At 40.0% G+C, this 24,279-nt stretch overlaps 1 protein-coding gene across 1 annotated transcript; it reads left to right on the top strand.

The window, feature by feature from the left end:
• The first annotated feature begins 742 nt into the window (after positions 1 to 742).
• Positions 743 to 21,375, top strand: LOC149447477 (uncharacterized). Its single transcript, XM_089652497.1, has 4 exons — positions 743 to 895; positions 11,249 to 11,764; positions 16,360 to 16,441; positions 17,577 to 21,375. The coding sequence occupies exons 1-3, from the start codon at positions 847 to 849 to the stop codon at positions 16,419 to 16,421; spliced, it is 627 nt and encodes a 208-aa protein (XP_089508623.1). The 5' UTR covers positions 743 to 846; the 3' UTR covers positions 16,422 to 16,441; positions 17,577 to 21,375.
• Positions 21,376 to 24,279: the final 2,904 nt, after the last annotated feature.

The raw sequence follows: 24,279 nt of genomic DNA on the forward strand, positions 1-24,279 counted from the left end.
CAGGTGTCGCCGGGCAGAGGGGCGCAAAAAAAGTGAACATTCATTCACTGATCTCCATTAGCTAGTAGGAATCCAGAAGCAAGGAATTCATCACTTGCAGTTTTTGCTGTCAATTTCAATGGCCACCATAGCCAGGGTAGAAGCTAATGGAGTGTGACCTGTGACAGAACCTGTCATAATAACATGGTATCACATAGAGGGCTATTGATCCTTTATATGATAGCTATAAAGTTAAATGAGAAAAAAAAACATATTGGGGGGCCTACATACAAAAACCCCAATTGTGCTACACATTTTACATATTACTGAGCATACTGGAGTCAGAGCAATAATTTTAGGGCCATTATTCACAGTTAACACAATATATACTTGGGTAAATGACATACTTAGATTGCTGCAGTGGTGTAATTATGTAACTACGTAAGCTTGAAGGAAACTGTGGCCCACTGGGGGACCATAAACACAGACATGACCATATATGGCATCCAAAGGACTCCTTTTACTGGTTCAATTTCAGGTATTGTGATTAGCCAATTGGTTCACCCAAGGACTCATCCAATTTCCAGTTGGACCTTAGCTTGGGCAACTGATTTCTTTAGCTATGATTACAAACAGGAATTCAAAACAAAATATTACAAAATGAAACTGCCAAACAAAATTAAATTGCAACATGTTGCCTAACACTGAAAATTTCTGAGCAAGCTTTCAGGATTACGTTCATGACTTCTCTTTGAGGAATATTTGAAGACGGGTTGGGGAAGGTCAATGTTCGTATTTGTATTTAGAGAGATCGCAATGTCCTGCTAAACCATTCTGAAGAGAATAAACCCAGACACACTTTCAACAATGGACCGAGGGCTGACAGTCTTCATCCTTCTAGGTTTGGGTGTAGCTGGTAAGAGACATGGAATAACTGAACATTATAAATTATTTCATTCATGAATGATCTACTTTTTACCAATGCAGGCAACATAATACACAGTTTAAATTATTTATTCATGCAGTATATACCTTTGTATAAAAGCACTATTATCCAATTTAGAAAATATGTAGATTTTTATATGTGCATATTACAGAAGTCATTGTAATATAAACAGCTGATAGTGTAGAATTCTCTGCCTCTGCCCCATTGTTCCTCTAGGGTACAATCTCTTTTTTGATCACTTATAATTCTAGATGTGGCTAATCATAGAGGTTCTAATTACTATTAGCTGTTTTTTTTTGTTTTTTCATTCAGTATATTTCTGCTATTAGTTTTTGTTGCCAGTTTTCTCTTATTGAATTCAAGGTTGAAATATTATATTATATATATATATATATATATATATATATTATTATATTACAGATTATTTTAGAAAAATGAAGGTTTATTAAAAGTAATCTGTGTCTTAGGATGTCTCTGCTGACCTCTCCTTTTGAAAATGCTAGTTGTCTGGATGCTATGTTAAACCCCAAAGGGTCCATGCACACCTGCTTAAAAAAACGCCAGTGCCCTTTGCAGGAAAAATCTTGTTTTGGGTCATTAATTAAAAGAACTGAAGAAATTGGTTGCTATTCACCCTGCATTTTCAGAAGGAGGGTAACAGTCCCCAATTTTCAGCACTGGTTTCCTTTAAAGCTGATTTATATGCATAAATGCAGCTTTTTAATCAGTGGAGATGAAGTCTAGGTATGGATATTTTATACATAGTTACATTGCTCCAGCTTGGAACAATGTAACTATGCATGTACCATAGCTGTGGGATCACCCTAGAACAGGGGTAGGCAACCTTTTGAGCACAGTGTGCCAAAAAAAGTTTGAGAGTGTAAAAAAAAAAGTCAACTTCACACTCTCAATCACAAAAATGAATTAACATTCTGCACTTTCACTCCTCAGATCATTCCCAATTCCTGCAACTTCACACTTCAGATCAGCCCCAATTTCTGCAACCTCACACCTCAGATCACTGTACCCCCCTACACATCTGTTCCACCACTGTACTCCCCTGATCATATGTCCCACCAATATAGCCCCCTGCTTATCTGTCCCACCACTGTAACCCCCTGCACATCTGCCCCACCACTGTATCTCCTGCACATCTTCCCCACCACTGAACCCCTCTGATTATATGTCCCACTACTGTAACCCCCTGTTCATCTTCCCCATCACTGTACCCCTCAGCTCTTCTGTCCCACCGCTGAACCTCCTTCTCATCTATCCCAATACTGAGCCCCCCTGCTCATCTGCTTCATCATAGTATCCCCCTGTTCATCTGTTCCAGCATTGTAATCCCCTGCTCATCTGCCTCACCACTGTACCCTCCAGCACATTTGCCCCACCACTTTACCTCTCTGCCCTTCTGTCCCACCACTGTACCTCTCTGCTCTTCTGTCCCAACACTGTAACCCTCTGCTCATCTGTCCCACTAATGTACCCTCTTTCTCATCTACACTACTACTGTACCTCCCTGTACATCTGCTCCACTGTTGTACCTCTCTGCTCATCTGCCCCACCATTGTAACCCCCTTCGCATCTGCCCCACCACTGTACCTCCTGCACATCTGTACCACCTCTGTACCCTCCTGCTGTTCTGCCCCACCACTGTACCCCCCCATGCTCTTCTGTCCCACCGCTGAACCCCCTTCTCATATGCCCCATCACGGTACCCCCCTTCTCATCTGCCCCATCACTATACCCTCTTCTCATCAATGATATACATGATATGCAGAGTGGTGCAAGGAAGCAGAGATGAGACATAGCTACCTGTCCTGGCACACTCATCTCCACTGATCCACCTCTCACATCCAGCTCAGGTGCTTGTAGTATGTGTTGTCACATAGAAGCATCTGGAATGGATGCACAGTAATGAGCTCAGGTCAGGGGCATTTTCTGAAAGCAGTGGGCCTGTGTGCAAGATCATACGTTGGGCCTTCCCAGCTGAGAAAAAGTCCGGCATGGTGCGTCGCAGCAAAAATTGGGTATGACTTTCATTGCACTGAATACTGGTTGTGGCTTAAAAGGACACAGAGTGCAGAGGCTCAGTAGCAAGTGACACAAAGGTTCAAGAGTAAGTGACGCAGAGTACAGGGGATAGGAGAAGGTGATGCAAAGGTCGGTAGTCATAGGTGACGCAGAGCTGAGGGTCAGGAGTAGGTGTCACATACACACACATTATTATATATACCTGTATATTTATATTTCAACAAAGTTCCCAGAAGCTCAACAGTAATTCCACAAACTGGCACCTGATTGTGGTTTTCTCAATCACAGTGAAATCCCTTCTTTATGAGATTGGTAGTGGCAACCACCAATTTAACATTTAAAAAAGTACATTTATTAATATATATTAAGAAGGTTTCCAGGTATGGATATTCTACATAGCTAGAACAAACACTATATGGTCCTATGTCAAATTATGCCCTGACACAAACTATGCAGTAACATGAATGGGCACCTACCCATATATCAAGAACCACTGGGCTAAAAATATCAACTATATTTAACCCAATTAAAATTGAAAACATAGTACCATATAGTATACTCTAAATGCCAAACAGCATAACCCGAGGATACACAAGGAGGTGTCACACCTTTGGCTTATACAACAGGTCTTATAGTGTCCACATGTAAAGGGACAGTAAGATTGCGGACAATAGAGGACAAACCTGTCTCCTTCAGGCTGTATAAGGGCTTTTACTCTAAGCTCTAAGGCACTGAGGACAATAAAAGGCCTAATCTAACTCACTGAAGCTTAGTTTACCAACAGTGCCAGGCTCTGGCCATTCATGCACTATTTGCTTACATAATCTAGACCAGATTCAAAGAATGCTCCAACCTGGAACCAGTTTGCTGTGCAGGACAGACGGGGAGCAACCAAACCATACTGTGGTGAGAGTAAATATGTGTGATTTTGGACTGGGAGGCCCTCTGTGTGAACGCCCTGTGTTTAAGCAGCGGTAGGCTGCATCCAGACAGGTAGATGGGAACCTGTGTTTGTAGTTAGATGCCCAGTGTGGCAAGGCTTTATTTTCTGTTTGTTTTTTTTTTGCTGTTTTGGATGAATGCGCCCTGTGTTCAACAGTCTTGTAAATAAAGCACAACTTTCTTCACCAAGATCCTGTTGTTGTGCTGAGCCTCTTTCATCATGCTCTGACTCATCTAGGGTGTCAAACACAACCCACTACTGGGCTAATCCCTCCAGATGGTGAGTGAGGCTAGCAGGATTGTGACTGGCTTTAGCCATGGCCAATCACAGTCCTCCTCCTACTGGAAACAGGGACCGGCCCCTAGCAGAACTGCACCCAATCTCTTCCCCATCACAAGAGCTGACAATCATTGCTAGAGCAAAGTTAGAGAACCAATGTTCCCCATCTTGTACAATGTGTGGGGCACAGTTCCTCCCCCTCAGTGTGGCTGCGGTGCAGAGAATTCTGAGATCGGAATGCATTAGTGTGGCAGAAGCTGTGTCTCACTGACACTTCCCTGCACTGCTCTGCTGATGGGGAAGGAGTTGTGTGCCCGCAAAAGAGGCTTCACGTGCTGCTGTCTTCTATTAATGTGGACGGAAGACGAGTGTATATTCATAAATGTACTTTCCCACAGCAACTAATCCAACAGTTCTTTTCCAGAGAGATGCATTTATTCCGATAAAGATACTTGCAACAGATGACAGAAATCCAGCTGAATACTTGTAAATATTACAATGAACAACAGCCCTCAGAGTCCCATTTAAGATACTTCATATCAAGCATGGAGATACTACACCATCCAGCATATGTCCAATCTATAATATGCACCTAGGTAGCTTCCATGCATGCAATAATGCAAGTTATGATCTATACCTGTGCTTCCATATTAACAACAGGAAGAAGCTCCTCTCCCAGCCAATATGATTTCCCTTGAAATACAGTTTACTGGAGGCATTTCTGATTGGCTGACAAAGCACTTTTGATCTTACATGAAAAGACTTCACTTGCCATTACTGTAAATAACAATTAAGGTCACTATAGTGTTTACCAGGTACACAAGTCACACTTTCACCATTACCCATGAATACCCCCTGGAGTCTAATTATGATACCCTTTGAAATGTCTGATTAGATAAACAGGCCATTCCCCAAATACCAAGGTGACCTTGCATAAAATGAACATAGCAAAAGAGTACTTTTGATGTATAAAGTGGTTTTGTCACTGGCCTGTCCAGGAATGAACAGTATGTTTTTTAATATCATATATATATATATATATATATATATATATATATATATATATATATATATATATTGTGAGGGATTAGCCCAGTAGTGGGTTGTGTTTGACACCCTAGATGAGTCAGAGCATGATGAAAGAGGCTCAGCACAACAACAGGATCTTGGTGAAGAAAGTTGTGCTTTATTTACAAGACTGTTGAACACAGGGCGCATTCATCCAAAACAGCAAAAAAAAAACAAACAGAAAATAAAGCCTTGCCACACTGGGCATCTAACTACAAACACAGGTTCCCATCTACCTGTCTGGATGCAGCCTACCGCTGCTTAAACACAGGGCGTTCACACAGAGGGCCTCCCAGTCCAAAATCACACATATTTACTCTCACCACAGTATGGTTTGGTTGCTCCCCGTCTGTCCTGCACAGCAAACTGGTTCCAGGTTGGAGCATTCTTTGAATCTGGTCTAGATTATGTAAGCAAATAGTGCATGAATGGCCAGAGCCTGGCACTGTTGGTAAACTAAGCTTCAGTGAGTTAGATTAGGCCTTTTATTGTCCTCAGTGCCTTAGAGCTTAGAGTAAAAGCCCTTATACAGCCTGAAGGAGACAGGTTTGTCCTCTATTGTCCGCAATCTTACTGTCCCTTTACATGTGGACACTATAAGACCTGTTGTATAAGCCAAAGGTGTGACACCTCCTTGTGTATCCTCGGGTTATGCTGTTTGGCATTTAGAGTATACTATATGGTACTATGTTTTCAATTTTAATTGGGTTAAATATAGTTGATATTTTTAGCCCAGTGGTTCTTGATATATGGGTAGGTGCCCATTCATGTTACTGCATAGTTTGTGTCAGGGCATAATTTGACATAGGACCATATAGTGTTTGTTCTAGCTATGTAGAATATCCATACCTGGAAACCTTCTTAATATATATTAATAAATGTACTTTTTTAAATGTAAGCACTGTAAATACCTAAATTTGATCTGGAATCAGCCTCTTGTAGTCCCTGCACAACAGGCCTGGAAGGTGAGAGTCAAGCTGGCCATAGATGATATTTTTTTTTTACCAGATGACTGAAAAAAAATGAATGGATTCCCTCATCCGCACTTTCAAGATGAATGGGGGAAACCTCCCAAATGTGTTATTGTATACTGACAGTGGGACTCCTTTGCTGTACTTACTGATTCTCCATCAAAGTTTGAGGTGGTTGTACTCATTGGTTCCCTAACAGAGTTTTAGGTGGGCTTACTCACTGGTTCCCTAATGGAGATTTAGGTGGATGTACTCCTTAGTTCCCTAACAAAGTTTTAGATGCATGCACTCATTGGCTCCCTAATAAAGTTTGAGATGGGTGCACTCATTAGTTTACCAAATTAATGAATACAGCCGGCACCCACTGTAGCTCTTGCGGTACTTTATTTACTTGAGGGAATACAACATACAGTCCTCCAGGTTCGCATGTATCGACTCTCAGTGGGTCTTAATCATAGCAAAGGACGGATCAAAAGAAGACATACATTTAAAAGCTTTTCAGCCAATCACACATATGTAGACTGAACTAATCAACACCTGGGAGCTGACACAGAAAGCTGATAATCACATTTAAATAGGATATAAACCACAACACTTCCAAGTTTAAAATAGGCATATGCAGCAATACAAAAATCTAAACGCACGTAACGATATAAAAAATAAATATAAGCAAAAACCAAAATAATGAACAGAAATTACATAGAGAAATAGAGGCATGGTGGAAACAAATTAATCCAGTTTATAGGTAACAGTTTTATTTTAAAAAGAGACTTGTCCCTCGTTTGATTCAATCCATAAGGGGTTTGTGTTCATATTCTGTGTATCCACTATGCCTCTCGCTACAACATTCTTTTGTGGAGATCACCTCCTTTCACAGGTCTTGTAATTTTTTCCGCTCCATGAAATCTAAACCATGTCAAATTACATTCATGTGCATCACAAAAGTGATGGGAAACCATTGAAAGTTGTTTAATGTTATAATTGTTTGTTGCCATATAGTGTTCCCCTAATCTAACTCATAATGGGAGACTAGTGCAGCCTATATATTGTACAGAACAAGTAGTGCCAATCATAGTATAAACCAGTGTTTCTCAAAATTTTTCAGTCAAGGCACCCTTTAAATTGATGGACAGTCCCGAGGCACCATAAAAAATTTTGGACAGTCTTAAGGCACCCCATTCTGAAGTAGGGTGCCTCTAGATTGTCCTTAATTTTAAAAAGGGCACCCCATTCTAAAATGTGAAAAACTATTCTAATAGTTTTATATAATGCAGCAACATCCACACATGTAGGACACCCAACATTAGAGGTGATTCATTTTTCCAAAGCAAATACACTTTTGCACACTGGTACTGATTAGTTTTCCTGTGTTTCTCTTTTCCTTCAGTTTTTCTCCATCACTGAGCTAATGTGACCCCAGCACTGATGGAGAGGGGCAGGGGGGAGGTCAAACTATGATGCTGTGCAGGCAGCTGATATCCTCCTTATCAACTGATGATGCCATTGGTTGTCAGGACGCCGGTGGCTAGAAGGTCATAATGGTGCACAATGAAAACCCGTGGCTCTGTGTAACTAAAAGGCAGGCTTGTCCCACCTGCTGGCTTGTATACAAGTTTTGGGCAATTTCTAGATAGTTTGTCAAGGCACCCCTGCAGAAACCTCAAGACACCCCAGGGTGGCTGGTATAAACTGCACCTTCTGTACAGCAATTGATGTATTGTTTTTATGGGATACGTTTCTCCTATCACTAATAAGCATACTTCTGTTTATTTGTATGTACTTTGCAATATTTGCATGTATTTGTCCACATTAATAGGAGCCTTTATATGATAACCATTGTAATGCCTTCTCACATCCTCTAGAAATGAGAGGATTGAATACAAACGCCCCCACAGTATTTGGGAAATAGTGGAATATTCTTCCCTAAAGAACTCCTCTTGGGAACAGTTATGTCTATCCCTAAGAAATTCTATCACTGGTATAGCTTTTAAAGAATGGGAAGGGTGACAGCTTTTAGCCAGGAGAATGGTATTTCCTGAGTATTGTTTATAAAATGTCTTGGTGTCTACTTGATGAAAATTCAGGTTCCCCTCTAATGTGATGTCCAAGAAATTAATTTTATACTTATCCAAATCGTATGTGAACTGCAAATTGAAATTAAAATCATTGCAGTAAAACGTATCTTTAAAAGTTGGAACAGTTTCTGGGTCATCCTTCAAAATAAGTAGCAGATCCTCTAGGTAGCGACTGTACCATGATATATGCTGTTTATAAGGGTTTATTTCTGTGAAGATAACTTTCTCCTCCCATGTGCCAATAACTATGTTTGCTAAGGAGGGCAAAAATTTAGCCCCCATCAAGAAGCCGCATTGGTTGGAGAAAGTAGTGATCTGAGTGGTGAGCCAATTGTGGGGTGGGAGGGGATAGGCAAGAGTGTATGATCACGAAAGCTAGAAGTGTGCCTGCTACCAAGTGGAAGAGTTCCTAACTGAACATTAAAGTGGTTGTAAACCTCAGACATGAAATATGAACAAAGCATACCCCTCTATAGTGTGTACCTGTCTCAGTCCAGAGCACTAAGTGTCATTGGTGTCCACTGCCTCATTCCTCTGCTGTCAACATGAGTCACTTCTGATGAGTTTTTCTGACACCAAGAAAAAATGGTGCCAGCGGAGGGACCTCCAGCAGCAGATTGACTGTATCAGCTCTGTTCCTGTGTGTGTGTGTGTGTGTGTGTGTGTGTGTGTGTGGTGGGGGGGGAGGGGTCCCATCCCTCCAATCAGCTTTCAGAGCTCATTGATGTATCTTCTGCTCGCTGCCCCCTGCTTTTCAGAGCTGATAGAGCCTGTGTAAATTCTGCACTTTGAATGGATGTAGGGGAGAGACAGATTTAGATACAGCTACAACTTATGTAGAAGGATTTGTTTAATCTCTGTCTATCACTTGAGGCCAGTCACTCCACTAGGTTATACAGTTGTGACCAAAATTATTCAACCCCCAATGCTGTAAAGGGGTTTAGGGACTATAGTGTACATTTGGAATTGTATTCAGAATCAAATCCTACAAGGACGTTGTAACTACCCAAATGCAACTAAAATGACATCAATTGTTTATGTAATACAGTAGTAAATGGTTCTTATGTGGTTTCTTCATTGCCACAATTATTCAACCCCTTAAAGACTACCACTCTGAAGAACAGAGGTTCATACAGGTGCTTTCCATCAGGTATTGAAAACACCTGTGGATGTCACCGAGCAGCAATCAAGCATAATAAGCACCAATTAGGCAGCTTTAAAATGACTGTGATACTCAGCTCCTTCTAGACATTTACTGGTGTGGTTACAAACATGGTGAAGGCAAGAGAATGGTCCAGGAAGACAAGAGAAGAGGTGATTTCTCTTCACAGGAAGGGCAATGGCTATAAGAAGATTGCAAAGATGTTAAACATACCAAGAGACACCTTAGGAAGCATCATTCGCAAATTCAAGGCAAAGGGCACTGTTGAAACGCTACCTGGTCGTGGCAGAAAGAAGATGCTGACTTCGACTGCTGTGCGCTACCTGAAGCGTAGAGTGGAGAGAAGTCCCCGTGTGACTGCTGAGGAACTGAGAAAAGATTTGTCAGATGTGGGTACAGAAGTTTCAGCCCAGACAATAAGACGCACACTGCGTAATGAAGGCCTCCGTGCCAGAACTCCCAGGCGTACCCCCTTGCTGTCTCCAAAGAATAAGAAGAGTCGACTGCAGTATGCCAAAAGCCATGTGGACAAACCACAAAAGTTGTGGGATAGTGTTCTGTGGACTGATGAAACAAAATTAGAACTGTTTGGGCCCATGGATCAACGCTATGTTTGGAGGAGGAAGAACAAGGCCTATGATGAAAAGAACACCTTGCCTACTGTGAAGCATGGTGGAGGGTCAATCATGCTTTGGGGCTGTTTTGCTTCTGCAGGTACAGGGAAGCTTCAGCGTGTGCAAGGTACCATGAATTCTCTTCAGTACCAGGAGATATTGGATGGAAACGTGATGCAGTCCGTCACACACCTGAGGCTTGGGAGACGTTGGACCTTTCAACAGGACAATGATCCCAAGCATACCTCCAAGTCCACTAGAGCATGGTTGCAGAGGAAAGGCTGGAACATTTTGGAGTGGCCATCGCAGTCACCAGACTTAAATCCGATTGAGAACCTCTGGTGGGACTTAAAGAAAGCAGTTGCAGTGCGCAAGCCTAAGAATGTGACTGAACTGGAGGCCTTTGCCCATGAAGAATGGGCGAAGATACCCGTAGATCGCTGCAAGACACTTGTGTCAAGCTATGCTTCACGTTTAAAAGCTGTTATAACTGTAAAAGGATGCTGTACTAAGTACTAAGATTGAATGTCACTTGGGGGTTGAATAAAACTGATAATGCTGTGAGCACAGAAAAGACATTTGTGGTTATTTCATTATAACTGTTATGTTATATTTGTCTGACCTACAAGTGCCTCTTTAATGTAAATGTAAGCAAGATGACTGAATGATCAAAAGCAATGTCAAACTGGCCAAAACACTCAATTTCAGTGGGGGTTGAATAATTTTGGTCACAACTGTATGTAAGGTTTACAACCACCAAACCTGATATTTTAAATAATAAGCCCTTACTCCAAGAGTTCCCATTTGGAATCAGTAATAACCTCCTTGTTCTGATTACTCCAAACTGAAAAGCTCAACTCTCATTGGTTGCAAATGCGTAACTATACATCATTGTTGCCCCAGCATTATGATTGTACACAGCATGTAGCTTCAGCAATGTGTCAGGAAACAAAGATTAAATGAGATTCTGGAATGCTTTCTTTGATATCATGTTACATAAAGTCAACCCATTGATTGTATCAGGAGATAGAAGGAAATTTATCAGGAGCAACAGAAGAGGGACATCATATTGCCTGAGGCTCTTGTATATATTCTGTAACCATCACTGAAAATTTACTTCAAAAGTTGAGTTACATTTTAAGAAATACATTAAAGTTATTACATTTTCTCACAGCTCAGACCACAACCACGACTGTGCTCCAAATGAATGTATACACTGAAGTCTCTGTAGCCCCATCCCAGCTTGAAACCACACAGATTGTGTCACATCCACTGATCGTTACTTCAGATGTCCCACTTCGATGTGCGATCACAGCCGAGAAAAATGTAACTAGATGCACAGAGCTTTCCATCAACCCTTGTCCTGGTCCAGAACTGCTGGTCACAGTATTTGCCAACACAAGCTACAATGACAAGACATACAACTATTCTAGGACAGTCAATGGCGGAGTTCAACTAAAAATTATTATTGATAATGGAATTAATATTACCACCCAAGACATGAATGAAGAAGAAGGCCAGGCTTTCCTAAATCTAGATTACTTTTGGGCTGGCACACAAGAATCCCTAAGTAAAAGGGGAAGCACTTCAAATGTTAGTGTTCAGCTTGTAACTGCCACAACTGTTACGATGCCCAATGGAGGAGAGAATGGTGGGCGTTCTGGATCCATGAATGTACAACTTGCACTGTGTAAGTAAAAAGATGTTAAAGGGAAAATAATATTTCAATTGTTACAGTTAAAACCGAACACTAGGATAACAAATGTTGACCACATACAAGAGGCATGTGTTTTCTTATTTCAATCTTATGTTGTGTATTTATTCCAGACTAGAGATGTGCATGATGGAAACATTTGTTTCATTTCGGATCCGTTTATTAAGTTAATCATTTCATTTTTTCATTTCATTCGTTTTAGAAAATCATTTTGTATATTTGGATTTGTTTTGTATATTTGTTTCTTATATATATTGAACATCGTATATTCTATTCTTTTATTTTCCTTTTTTTTTTCTATTCTTTTCTATTTCTTTTTTTCCTATTCTATTCTATTCTATTGTATTATATCCTTTTATTTTTATTCTATTCTTTTCTATACCTTTATTTTCTATTCCTTTCAGTTTTATTCTATTCTATTCTATTGTGGCACTTCCGCTCTTGCACTTCAGCGATTGTACGAAGCTAAAATTATTTATTTATTATTTATTTTAGGTACTTATATAGCACTGTCAATTTACGCAGCGCTTTACACATAAATATTGTACATTCACATCAGTTCCTAACCCTCAAGGAGCATACAGTCTAAAGTCCCTAACTCACATTCATACATACTAGGGCCAATTTAGACAGGAGCCAATTAACCTACCAGCATGTCTTTGGAGTGTGGGAGGAAACCGGAGTACCAGGAGGAAACCCACACAGTCACAGGGAGAACATGCAAACTCCAGGCAGGTGGTGCCAGGGATTTGAACCAGCGACCCTAGTACTGCCAGGCGAAAGTGCTAACCATTTAGCCACTGTGCTGCCCAACAAGCTAGTTTGCAAAACACCAGACTGCAGGTGACCTCATTTTCCCCATTCAGCTCACATCCAATCACTTTCCAAAGCTTGCTTTCTCAACAACCACAACATTTCCAAAATACGCCTCTTTCTAACCAATGACACCACAAAGCTCCTAATTCACTCCCAGGTTATCTCTTGCCTCGACTACTGCAACTCCCTCCTCATTGGCTTACCTTTACATAGGCTATCCCCCCTCCAGTCTGTCATGAATGCTGCTGCCAGACTCATCAACCTTACCAACCGTTCAGTGTCTGCTACCCCTCTCTGCTAATCCCTCCATTGGCTGCCACTCACCCAATTAATTAAATTCAATATACTAACAACAACTTACAAAGTCATCCACAACTTGGTCCCCAGCTACATCACTAACTTTGTCTCAAAATACCAACCAAATCCCACGCTTTGTTCCTCCCAAGACCTCCTGCTCTTTAGTTCCCTTGACACCTCCTCCCATGCTCGCCTGCAGGACTTCCCCTGAACTTCACCCATTCTATGGAATTTCCTACCCCAATCTGTCTGGCTATCTCCTACTCTCTCAACTTTTCGGCGATCCCTGAAAATATTTATCTGAAGAGAAACCTATCCTGCTTCCACCTGACAACTGTACATGTATCTTCTCCATCAGCTCATCCCCCACAGTTATTACCTTTTGTATCACTTGACCCTCCCCTTTTGGATTGTAAGCTGTAACAAGCAGGGCCCTCTGATTCCTCCTGTATTCAATTGTATTGTAACTGTACTCTTTGCTCTCACATTGTAAAGCACTGTGAAAATTGTTGGCGCTATATAAATCCTGTATAATATTAATAATAATAATAATTGTATTCTATTCTAGTCTATAAAGCAGCCTAAGTAGGAATTATCATCTTTTTTAATTTTATACCTTACTATATTGCAATATGCTTCCATTTCTAATTCAAATTAATTTTCAAATTCAAATTCATATTCGAATTTGAATTCCGATAATTTGTTTTGTTATAACTTATTTCGGATTCTTTGAGATTCAATACTTTTGTGATTCAGAAATTTTAATACATCTGAATCTCTGAATAATGAAAATTTCATCTGAATTTCGATTCGTAACAAAATGAATTCCAGACCTGTGCAATATTCCAGTGTGAAACTTTGTCATTGTGCAGGAGCTTCCTGTAATAATGACTGGTTACTACTGCTCCTTCTCTTTGTTTAGGATGACTGGTCTTGTCTCCACCCCCTTCTGTAGTTTTCTACAGACAGCCTGTAGTGGATGGAGACTGCTAAGTCCCTCTCACAGCTCTGCTCTCTCCACAGGCTAAGTGCAGCACCCCAATAATGTCACAGCTACTATTACAAGGTACAGTAATTACTGTGTTTGCCAAGGCGTGTAGTGCACACAAAGGGGATTTACATCCTTTGTGGCTATTGAAGAATACATTTAAAAATGTTGTGCCTGGAGTTTTTGTGAGGACATATTCTGAGTTCTCAGAGTACTTCAGTGATTACCTTAAAAAGGAGCTGAAATCTGGAAGCATTGTTCAAAAATAGTCAGAGGTCCAAAAACGATCAACAGTATTACCTGTAGTCTCCTTGCAGTTGCCACATTATTAACTTACTATGCCTTGTTCTGGCTTCCTGGACAAAGCTAACTCACCATACTATATCTATGAAGAAACAGCAATGTTACCCAATGACAGGACTACAGAACACCACCCCTTATTATCTATAATATGGGGGTGATCTGTAGCCCTCAGGGATGCTGCTGATCCCCCCCAGCTCTCTGTTCTCAGCTGCACAAGCAGATTAGAGGGTATGTGATCACTTAATAGGCAGGGGGAAACAAAGTAGGCATCTTTTTTTTTTAATCTATACACATATGTTTTGCCTTTCATTATTTTAAACTAATGGATTGTTTTAAAAGGTAAGGATTTACATATACTTTAAAAATGGTATATTACAGACTTTTATTGAAGGGGTCTCCTCTCACTTGCTGTTTTGGCCATGAGATAGGAAGTAAAGGGAAACCTCCTCAATGGGACACAGATGGCAAAAAAAATGACAGGGGTAAAACCCTACCTTACTCTATCCAAAATGTAAAAAGGCAAAACATTTTTCTTGGTTAGAGTAGGGAATGGTTGGACTCTCTGGTTTGTGACAGGTTGACTTTACAGTGAACCTGTGATATTTCCATCCAGTGACAGGTACACTAAAATTCTTATGCCAGCCCTACCAGCAGGACATACTCACCTTCTATTTCCTCACTTCTGGGTCTGGGACTGCATAATACTTGCTCCCATTTCTGTGGCAGCACTAATGCCTTGATATTGGTTGCACGGGCATTTAGCACTGTCACACGATGCTGAGAGATTTCCTCAGGCCAGCGTAAGCTCCACATTGTGACTTGGAGCTTAAATTGGGTTTATTCTCCTATAGAGAGCTGCAAGGGTAGCATTAACGTTTCTCTGCTCTGCATATTTCCCTTGCCTTGCCTTTGACAGATATACATAGTTTAGATTGTGGCAAAGATTTCTGTCATAGAGGACCTGGACTGTGTATGCTGTGCCCAAAAACATGGCAAACAGAGAGCATAAAGAAACAGTCACAGGTATTGTTTTTTACAAGCTTCTCGCAACAGTTTTATTCACTGAATTACTGTGCCTTGTTCTGCACTGTGTATCTGTGTGCATGCTGCCATCTTTATAGAGGCAGGACTTTCCTTCATCATATCATACCCCCCCCCCCCTTCCTGATGCCTGGTGATATGATGACTGAATTATGACTGATAGGGGAATAGTCAAGAAGCAACAGAGGAGAAGTCCAGTAGGCACATAATGGATGCATGGTGATGAGCTGGCGCAAGTTAGATGTTCACTGTCAGGTCCATATCCCCACTATGGGCGGAGAAAATGGTGAAGGGGAGAGGGAGGAAAAGACCATTGCTGTGTCCGGCTTTCACATAATTGATGAAGCAGAAGCAAATTGATGCTGGCATTGCAGGTCCTCAGGTTTCCCCACAAGGAGTACAGTGAACAGCAAATCTGGTGAGGCTATCAGTCAGAGGTAGCAGTGACTTCAATTATCTCCCAGTGCAGATAGATCTATCAGGCTGTAAGCACTGGAGTACACTGCTATATATTTGGAGCAATTTAAAACAAAAGATAAATCTTTCAGGGTACCACTTCAGCACAATCAATATTTAGGTGTTCTCTCTAACATAGCAAACCTCCACTTTTGAGTTCTGGTCCACTTTGTATACAGAGATGCTTTGAGTACTAAGTGAGCCTGTCATAAGTAACAGTGATCCATCAGCAGCTCATCTACATTCACACTGTCTGCTCTTACTGCTTACATATAGTACTTACCTGCTTTGTTCTGGTCTTCCAACCCTCTGTTTTCTATTCCATGATGCAATATTTTTGCCTCCTCTCCTTCTCCAGTATAATTTAGCACTCTTCTCTTACTGCAGTCTTGCTGTCCTCCATGCTCCATCCTCTCCTACACCAATGGTTTTAATCACCCTGTACACATCCTGAGTAGATTAGTTCTCTAACCCTCAACACTCAGCATCTACTCGTAAAATGTCCCTATTCATAAACACGCACACCTCTTCTAAACTATTTATATTTCAGATAGGGTTAACCTTAAATTATACAGAGGAAGAGGGGATAACCATTAAACCATGTTTTATTTGGACTAGTGTATTGATTATGTATTAACTAACAAGAAAATGATTCTGTCTTTTCCCACAGATCACAGAGGACTCTTGGGAATAATCCCACTGACGCTGCTTCCAGTATTTCTCCTCAGCTGATTGCCCAGTGGCCCCTTGATGTAAGATCCAGAAGAATGCAAACCATTCCCACTAGCACACCATATATTGGCAAACCATACCCTAACTTTACTCTTTAATCTTAGAGGGTCTGGTCATGTAAAAGTGGTATTTTTATTACAGGTGTAGCCTGGTGGGCTTGGCCAACTCCTGTCTTATATAGCTGGTAGACTTCAGCCACAAATCTTGTCTTTGATATTCTGTTCCTGTCCATCTGGGGGTTTTAGGTGTTCACTCCTGTTGTATTCTCTATAAGTATAAAATAATTGAAATGGTGATATCTCACAGACAGTTTCCCAGAAGGGGAGAGAAATAAGAAACTGTCAAGTGGTATATCTCTCCAGCCTCTACCAAAATCTGAAATATCAGGTTTTGGGGGTACTGTTGATTTAAACCCTTGACCTTAACCCTAAAATGGACCTAAAACCTAATGCAACATTAAAGCACAGTTCCACCCAAAAGGGGAAGTTCCGCTTTAAAGATTGGTCCCCCGCTCCCCATTAAGGATTGGCACCTTTGGGGAGTGGGGGGGGGGGCGGCTACCGAATTTGACAGGTACCCGCTCCCACTTCCGCTGTGATCGCCTGGGCAATTGGAAATGGAAGTTGTCCTCCTACCCTCCCTCCCTGAGTCTTATGGGACACGTGACAGGTCCCAGAAGATGACGGGGCCATTCAGGAAGCGCAGCGCTGCTTGCGCATTAGCAGTGGGCACCCGGCTGTGAAGCCGGAAGCTGTCACAGTTGGGTGTCCACATTGAAGATACCGGCGCCTGGAATACAGGACGGCTGGTAAAACGGGCTGTGGTGGGGGCAACGCGGGATCATGAGACAGGTGAGCGGCTGTTTTTTAATAGTCAACAGCTACGGTTTTTATAGCTGCTGACTTTTATTTTTTTACAGAGTGAGTGGAACTGCACTTTAACTTAACCCCAATACTAACTTAACCCGTTTGATTTCTAACCTGTAGATGCCAAAAGTATTTGCACAGCCCTTTGACAACATATTTAACTGAAACCTCTGATCCATGCACTAAGAACAACACATACATTTTTGAGCACATACTAAATTTTTGTCAGTTTATGTGTTTTGTGTGTACTATATTCTGCTAATATAATTTTTCTTATAACTCTTTACAGATCACCAGATGTCAGCTGTAACATAGAACAATGAAAACATACTGCATCTCAAAGCCTTACAATCAAATAACAAATTAACCATTTATGTTCCTACCAATGTTCTATATTTCTGAAACTTTTCTTGCATAGTACACATTTTGTTTTATTCTGAAACAGGAAATTGGAAAATTTTGATTGCTTAAAGGATAAGTTCACCTTTTGTAACATGTTACATGTTATGCCTATATTCAGACTGTAACAAGTAACATGTTACAAATGCACCACCCCCTGATCCCCCCTGTTTTGACAGCTAGCGGGGGATCTTCTCTGCTTGCTGGCTGTCACAATGTGAAAAAAAAAACCAGTTCTGTGAATAGGAAAACTACAAATCCTGACAGCCTTTGCAGCTGTCGGCCTGTAGTTCTCAATGAACTACCAGGGCTCTGTTTAGAGCTCTAGGTAGTTCATTGAGCTTCCTGTCAGAGTGTAACTGCCTGCCTGTATCGGAGATATGGGCGGACAGAAACACAGACAGTCTTCAGGACCGTGGCATTACACTCACGATCTGCTGATCGCTGGTGCATAGCTTTACAGGCCCCTAACAAAAAAATCATAAATGCATATTTTTTTTTAACCTGCAAATAAAAGTGCATTTATTTTTTTTGTAAAAGTGATTTGAATTTATACATTTTACCCTCTCTGTTTTTTTTCCACCAAAAACAACAAAATATAAATGGCTTCAGAAGTTTTTTAACCTTTTATATTTTATAGAAAAAAATGTAATTCAAAGAGTAACTCCACTTTTGTTGGGAAAAAAACAATCCCCTTTGGGCGATCTTCTGTATGTACATTGTAGGGATTTTAAGAAGTTTTGTTGCATATTCATACCTTTTATTATTTTGAAGAAATATCTGCCTATTTGTCTGTGTCCATGTGCAAACTGAATGCAAATGGAAGTGATTTTATAATAATCAATCAGCTGCTGCACTTGCAGGGTTCTAATGAGGAAAGTGACAGGGTCTGCATCCCTTTGGATGTGAGTTCCTTTTGAGAGTATCTCACCAAAACTCTTCTATCTTAGTGCAGACTTCTGGGTGTATCAGTAAGCCAATCACACAAGGAAAGGTATATATATATATATATATATATATATACTCACCGGCCACTTTATTAGGTGGGATAGATTACTAGCAAGGTGTACCCAATAAAGTGGCCGATGAGTGCATATACAGTATGCCATACAGCATGTTTTTTTTATTTTGATGTTACACTATCTGCTGAAATTAATGGCTAAAGAATTGGTACAACTCAACTTTAGACAGATATAAAATACACAGATTACTGCAGATACTGTAAATAATAAAGTTTCTATCCTTTGAACAACTAATGCTTAAACCCTTTCTCTGCCAGATATATTTTTACAATGTTTTGCACACATAATAAAATGCCAATTTTTGGTCTAAAGATTAGTTTGAACTCCAAACAGTAAATGTTTTAATAGCAGAGACCCAGGAGAAAAAAATGTGGGTCTTATGTCACGTAATATCAGAGCAGCGGTTTATCAAACACCAGTTTTCTGTAAAAAAATACACATATTTTTAGTGCAAAGAAATTCAATATATTATTCAGTTTTTGGTAAAAGATGAGCTGTATTAAGTAAATATATACCAAGCATGTCAAGCCATAAAATTACGTCTGAAATGGAGGTAAACCTTAATAAACAAAATTTTCCATAGGCAATACTTTAAAGCCCTTACAGGTCGTAAGATATCTGTGAATATCAGCCCTAAAATTATTGCTATCACTGCGGCATCCATGGCAATAGATAACATGTGTAGTGTAATCACTTTTTTTGCACTCAGGTAACACAATGCTTGTGTTTATGAATATACAGTATGCATATGTTAAAACTGTTTTATTTCTATTTTTATTTGTTACTGTTTATATATCTTTAATATTTTACCTTTTTCATATAACTTTATTGATATCACATAGGGGACCAATAGCCCCCTATTTGAGAGCATATAGATTGTGACAGGTTAACTAGTATCAGTATGTGAAAACTTGCAATTTGCAAGCCCATGTAGACTATATTCAAGGACACAAGGAGCTTCATAGAATTAGTGGCTTATTTTTTTTTTAAATATTTCTAAATCAATATGGTAATTTAGTCTCTAATAGAAACCATTTTTATTAAATTTTTTTCTATATAAACTATTGTGATTCTAAAGCTTTTTCATATAAGGTTTTAATAAATGTAGCTATATAATCAATACATCATTAAATGCACTTTTTAAACTGCTAATTGCTGCTGCAGTAAAGAGAACTTGTCAACTGAAAAATCTTCAGGAACCATTACTCAATGAACAACTGTACCATTGTACACTTGTCTCAAAGTTCCTCCCACCCTCCTGAATGCTTCTACTTGTGGGAAATACTTACCTTCAGTCTCAAACTAAAGCTATTCACGTCTCTGAGCAACCGATTGAGGCCACCATGATTATAGAATTCCCATACAATTGAATGTGCCTGTTGAAAGCATGCAAAATTTACATTTTTGGGGAGAAAGGCTGTGTGGTTCTGAGCAAGCTTACAGAGTGAAGATCAAAACTAAATCAAATCTAAATCAAAGCTAAAGGTAATGATTTCACACACTGGGCAGCAGTAAGGGGAGTGTGGTGGAACTTATTATTGGACAACTGTAACATTGTATGACTGTCCTTTAAGGGTGCTACTGCTCTCCGTAGCTTCTCTAGCCTGCCCCCACATCTCTTCAGAGCATAATAGTGATTTGGGGCCATCAGATCAAACTGCAAGCATACATGGAAAGACCAGGACCATTTCTAGGAATGTTGGTTTTTAAAGATTCTTAGCTTACAATTTTTCTTCACTACAGCAGAAATTGTTGGGCAGCAGGATAGATGAGTATCTAGTTTTTCTTCGTAAGGAAGCTTTGTTTTGGGTTTGGGCTTTAGCAACAGAGACACTTTAAATCAATTGATAATTAAGAATGTCTATTTCTGTGACTTTTATATATTGCGGAGCACAGTACAGAACACAACTTACTTCACATTGCACAGAATACAATCTGGGAATGCAAGTTCAACTACCACTATACGATTTTGGATCGCTGGTAGCTATTATACAATGAAGGCAACATTCTGTGACAACTAATATACAAAACAAACCTGGATCTTTATGTCGTATATGAAATAGATGTTACAATTTGTGTTGGCTACTGTACAATACAAATATGAACCTTTGGTGAGTAAGTAACAATACAGACCACAGCCTCTTGCGACTTATAAACAATACAGGCTTTGGTTTCTGATGAACTCTGTGCAACACCAACCCAATCACATTCTATAACAGATACCACAATTTGTAGTGGATACTATTTAAGTAGGGGTTAGTACCCCTGCTAGGTAAATCCCACTTCTTGGTGTGTATTATAGGTTTGGCTAGTCAATCACTTTATAGGCTTGGGCCAGAAGAATTGGAAGGAGAGGGCAATGGGAAGTGGTAGCCTGCAGTGAACCGATATATATATATATATATATATATATATATATATATATATATATATATATGTTACACGTTGGCATTGGAGTTCACTCTATGGGGTAGGCCTGGAACTGGCCCAAAGGGAGAGCTCATTTCAGGGGACCTGTAAGGTTGAAGTGCTGGTCAGCATTACTGCATTTAGCTTAAACCTGAACAAAACATTATAGCAAAGATCTGGTGAAAAGATCACGGAGTACTTTGTTTTGGGAAGAACTTTGGCACTTTGTTCATGTTACAATAAACTGTTAAAGGCTGATTGTGTGGATATTCTTCTATTCTTTTTATTTCTGGCTATGTCATGTGCGTGACCAACATAGGAAAGTTCCTCTATACTACAGGTGTATGGTACCCTACCGCTTTCTTGATGCAGGAGAAAGATAGAAGGTTCCCTGGACTGTCATGATTATTGTTGGCAGCAAATCAAAGCCCTGTTTTCAACAATATAATACAGATCATATTGTTATAAAACTCAATCTTTAGTGACTGCTCCACACAATATACAATACACTAATATCCATTAAGTAAACATTCAACTACGCAGGCTTCCATTGCACTGAATCATCAGTTTGTTTTTGTTTGCATCATCATACATATTTCCTCCTGTATTTAAAGAAGAATTCCAGGCAAACATGAAGATGTGGGTTTAAATTGGTACTCCATGCAAACAGCTGAATGCATGTATGTGAATATTCATACCTTCCAATAGGTTGTCCAGCCAGTCCAGTTATTTACAGCCTTTGGCTATAAAATATTAACAGGCAAATGACATGTGTCCACATCCAGCCTGCTCTTTGAATAATGAATCAGCATCTCCCACTCTGTCCAATGAGCAAAAAGATGACCCAGGAAGCTACATCCCTCTGAAAGTCCTTATGTGTGTAATGTTAGTTCATGGTGGGGTCTTCAGCTGCCAAAAATAAGCTAAAATCTTTAGTCCTCATGCACACTGGACGTTTTTACAGCTGCTGTTTTTGGCTTTTGACTTTATTTCTACAGCTAGTAAACCCCCAGCATGTTATCTTATGTGTCCATGCACACATAAACTGTAATCAACATTTTTTGGCAGGGACATTTCTTGGCTGGAAAAAAAAACCCAGGACTAGTGGGTTTCTAGAGTTTTTTTATCTGTAAAAACACTCTAACACTGAAAAAAGTGACAAAACGTGGTAAAATGCGGTAAACCCCCCGCAAAACAGAATTTTTGGGCTTTTTTTCCAAAACAAATTTTTTCTAGTGAAAAACGCTAACAAATGCAAACAAGGAAAAATGTGGGAAAACGCCGCTAAACGCTAATGCAAAAACACTATAATAAAGCTTAAAAACTCACGTTTTTAACATGACTTTACACAGCCAATGTTACCAGCATTATCAAAACACCCAGTGTGCATGGAGACTCATAGTTCTCCTAATGTGTAAATAAACTCTGGGGTGAGTATTGAGGAGATCTTAGTACAAAAGTTCATATCATTTGGAGGCCTTTTTGAAATGTTTGTTGGCCTACCCTTCAAAGCAGTTGACTTTACTAGAATCACAATGAGATGCAATACAAAACAGTTAGGGCTTGACAAAAACTGTCAAATTTCAAGTAAAACATGAACTGCTGGTACCCGTCAAATGGCTGCCAGCCAGGGGCGGACTGACCATTTGGAAACTCGGGCACTGCCCGAGGGCCCGGAGTCAGTAGGGGGCCCCATGAGATGCCCCTGGTACCTTTTTCATAGGCTTTTTTGAATTTGGTCAAGGACACAGGGGCCCCATGATCCTTTATTGCCCAGGGGCCCCATGAGTTGTCAGTCCGTCCCTGCTGCCAGCAGTTCATTTATAATTTGCTGGTCCACCTTCAGGCTCCCAATACAAAAAATGTCCCCCATCCCTTCCTCCCAGGGCTGATTTAAAGTACAACTGCCCTTTGTTCACTGGCTCAGGTGTCCCACCAGACCAGGGTCAGTTCAAGCCCTGGACAAGCTGCAATGAGCCTGAAAGCATTAGACTGACAATGTCAGGAAAAGCATTTATTTGACATATTGGTGGTCCAATGTTTAGGTATATGTAAGAACCCTTCTATCACTAGACTTAGGATTCAGTGACATGTAGATGTAAGCTTTTTGTAGCTTCTTTTCAACAGAAAGTGTTGTAATTTTCTCAGTCTAATAGGAACTGCTGGAGCACTTGCAAATAAGTGTAGTGGGTGATGCAGGAAAGCCAATATATTGGTTGCTAATAACAAAGGTGATTGTTACATGTTCTTAAAAGAAACTACTTGGCAAAATGTATGAAAAAATAATGCATTTCACTACTCTCACGTAACCCATGTCACTAAAGACAGAGAGAAATAAACTTAAGTGGATCTACAATGCCTGTAGTCCTTTCTCTCACTTTCTCTTTGTTATTAACATTGTTTTTTTGTGTTATTGGTGGTTGATGTGTTTATCCAATGTCATTTTTGCAATGTGGACCTCCAAAATGTTTGAAAGTTGTAAACTCCAAGTGTTCTGGCATTCTCTTTGTGGTTTTTCAAACTACCCTTTGGCCGTGCTCCCACTTAAGGTATTAAAGGTACAGGTTAGGGATAGATTTTGTTGAATGGGAAATTTAAAAAAACAGGATGGAAGCCCAGACATTGGGTCCACAATTTAAAAAAAAACCTGCATACACTGTGTAACACAATATACAGTTTAAATGTACAGTATATACAGGTGCATCTCGAAATCATCAAAAAGTATATTTATTTCAGTAATTCAAAAACTAAAACTCATATATTATATAGATTCATTACACACAGAGTGATATAATATGAATAAGGCTTACAGCTAATGAAAACCCAAGATTTAGTATATCAGAAAATTTGAATATTACATAAGACTAAAAAAAAGAATTTTTTAATAGAAAAAGGTTGGCTTTCTGAAAAGTATGTCCATGTACAGTATAGTATGCACTCAATACTTGGTTGGGGCTCTTTTGCATCTTTTGCATAAATGACTGCATCAATGTGGCATGGCATGGAGTCAATCAGCCTGTGGCACTGCTGAGGTGTTATGGAAGCCCAGGTTGCTTTGAATAGGGCCTTCAACTCATGTGCTCATTGTTGGGTCTGGCGTCTGCCATATTTCTCTTGACAATACCCCACAAATTCTTTATGGGGTTTAGATCAGCCGAGTTT

Source organism: Staurois parvus, unplaced genomic scaffold (genome assembly GCF_062004578.1).
Source record: "Staurois parvus isolate SC_StPar_1 unplaced genomic scaffold, SC_StPar_1.0 ptg000684l, whole genome shotgun sequence".
Classification (NCBI taxonomy): Eukaryota; Metazoa; Chordata; class Amphibia; order Anura; family Ranidae; genus Staurois; species Staurois parvus.

Coding starts and splice junctions, on each gene's coding strand:
- LOC149447477 (XM_089652497.1), top strand. CDS start 847: ATGGACCGAGGGCTGACAGTCTTCATCCTTCTAGGTTTGGGTGTAGCT. Junction 896..11,248: donor TCTAGGTTTGGGTGTAGCTG/GTAAGAGACATG, acceptor ATTTTCTCACAG/CTCAGACCACAACCACGACT. Junction 11,765..16,359: donor GAATGTACAACTTGCACTGT/GTAAGTAAAAAG, acceptor CTTTTCCCACAG/ATCACAGAGGACTCTTGGGA.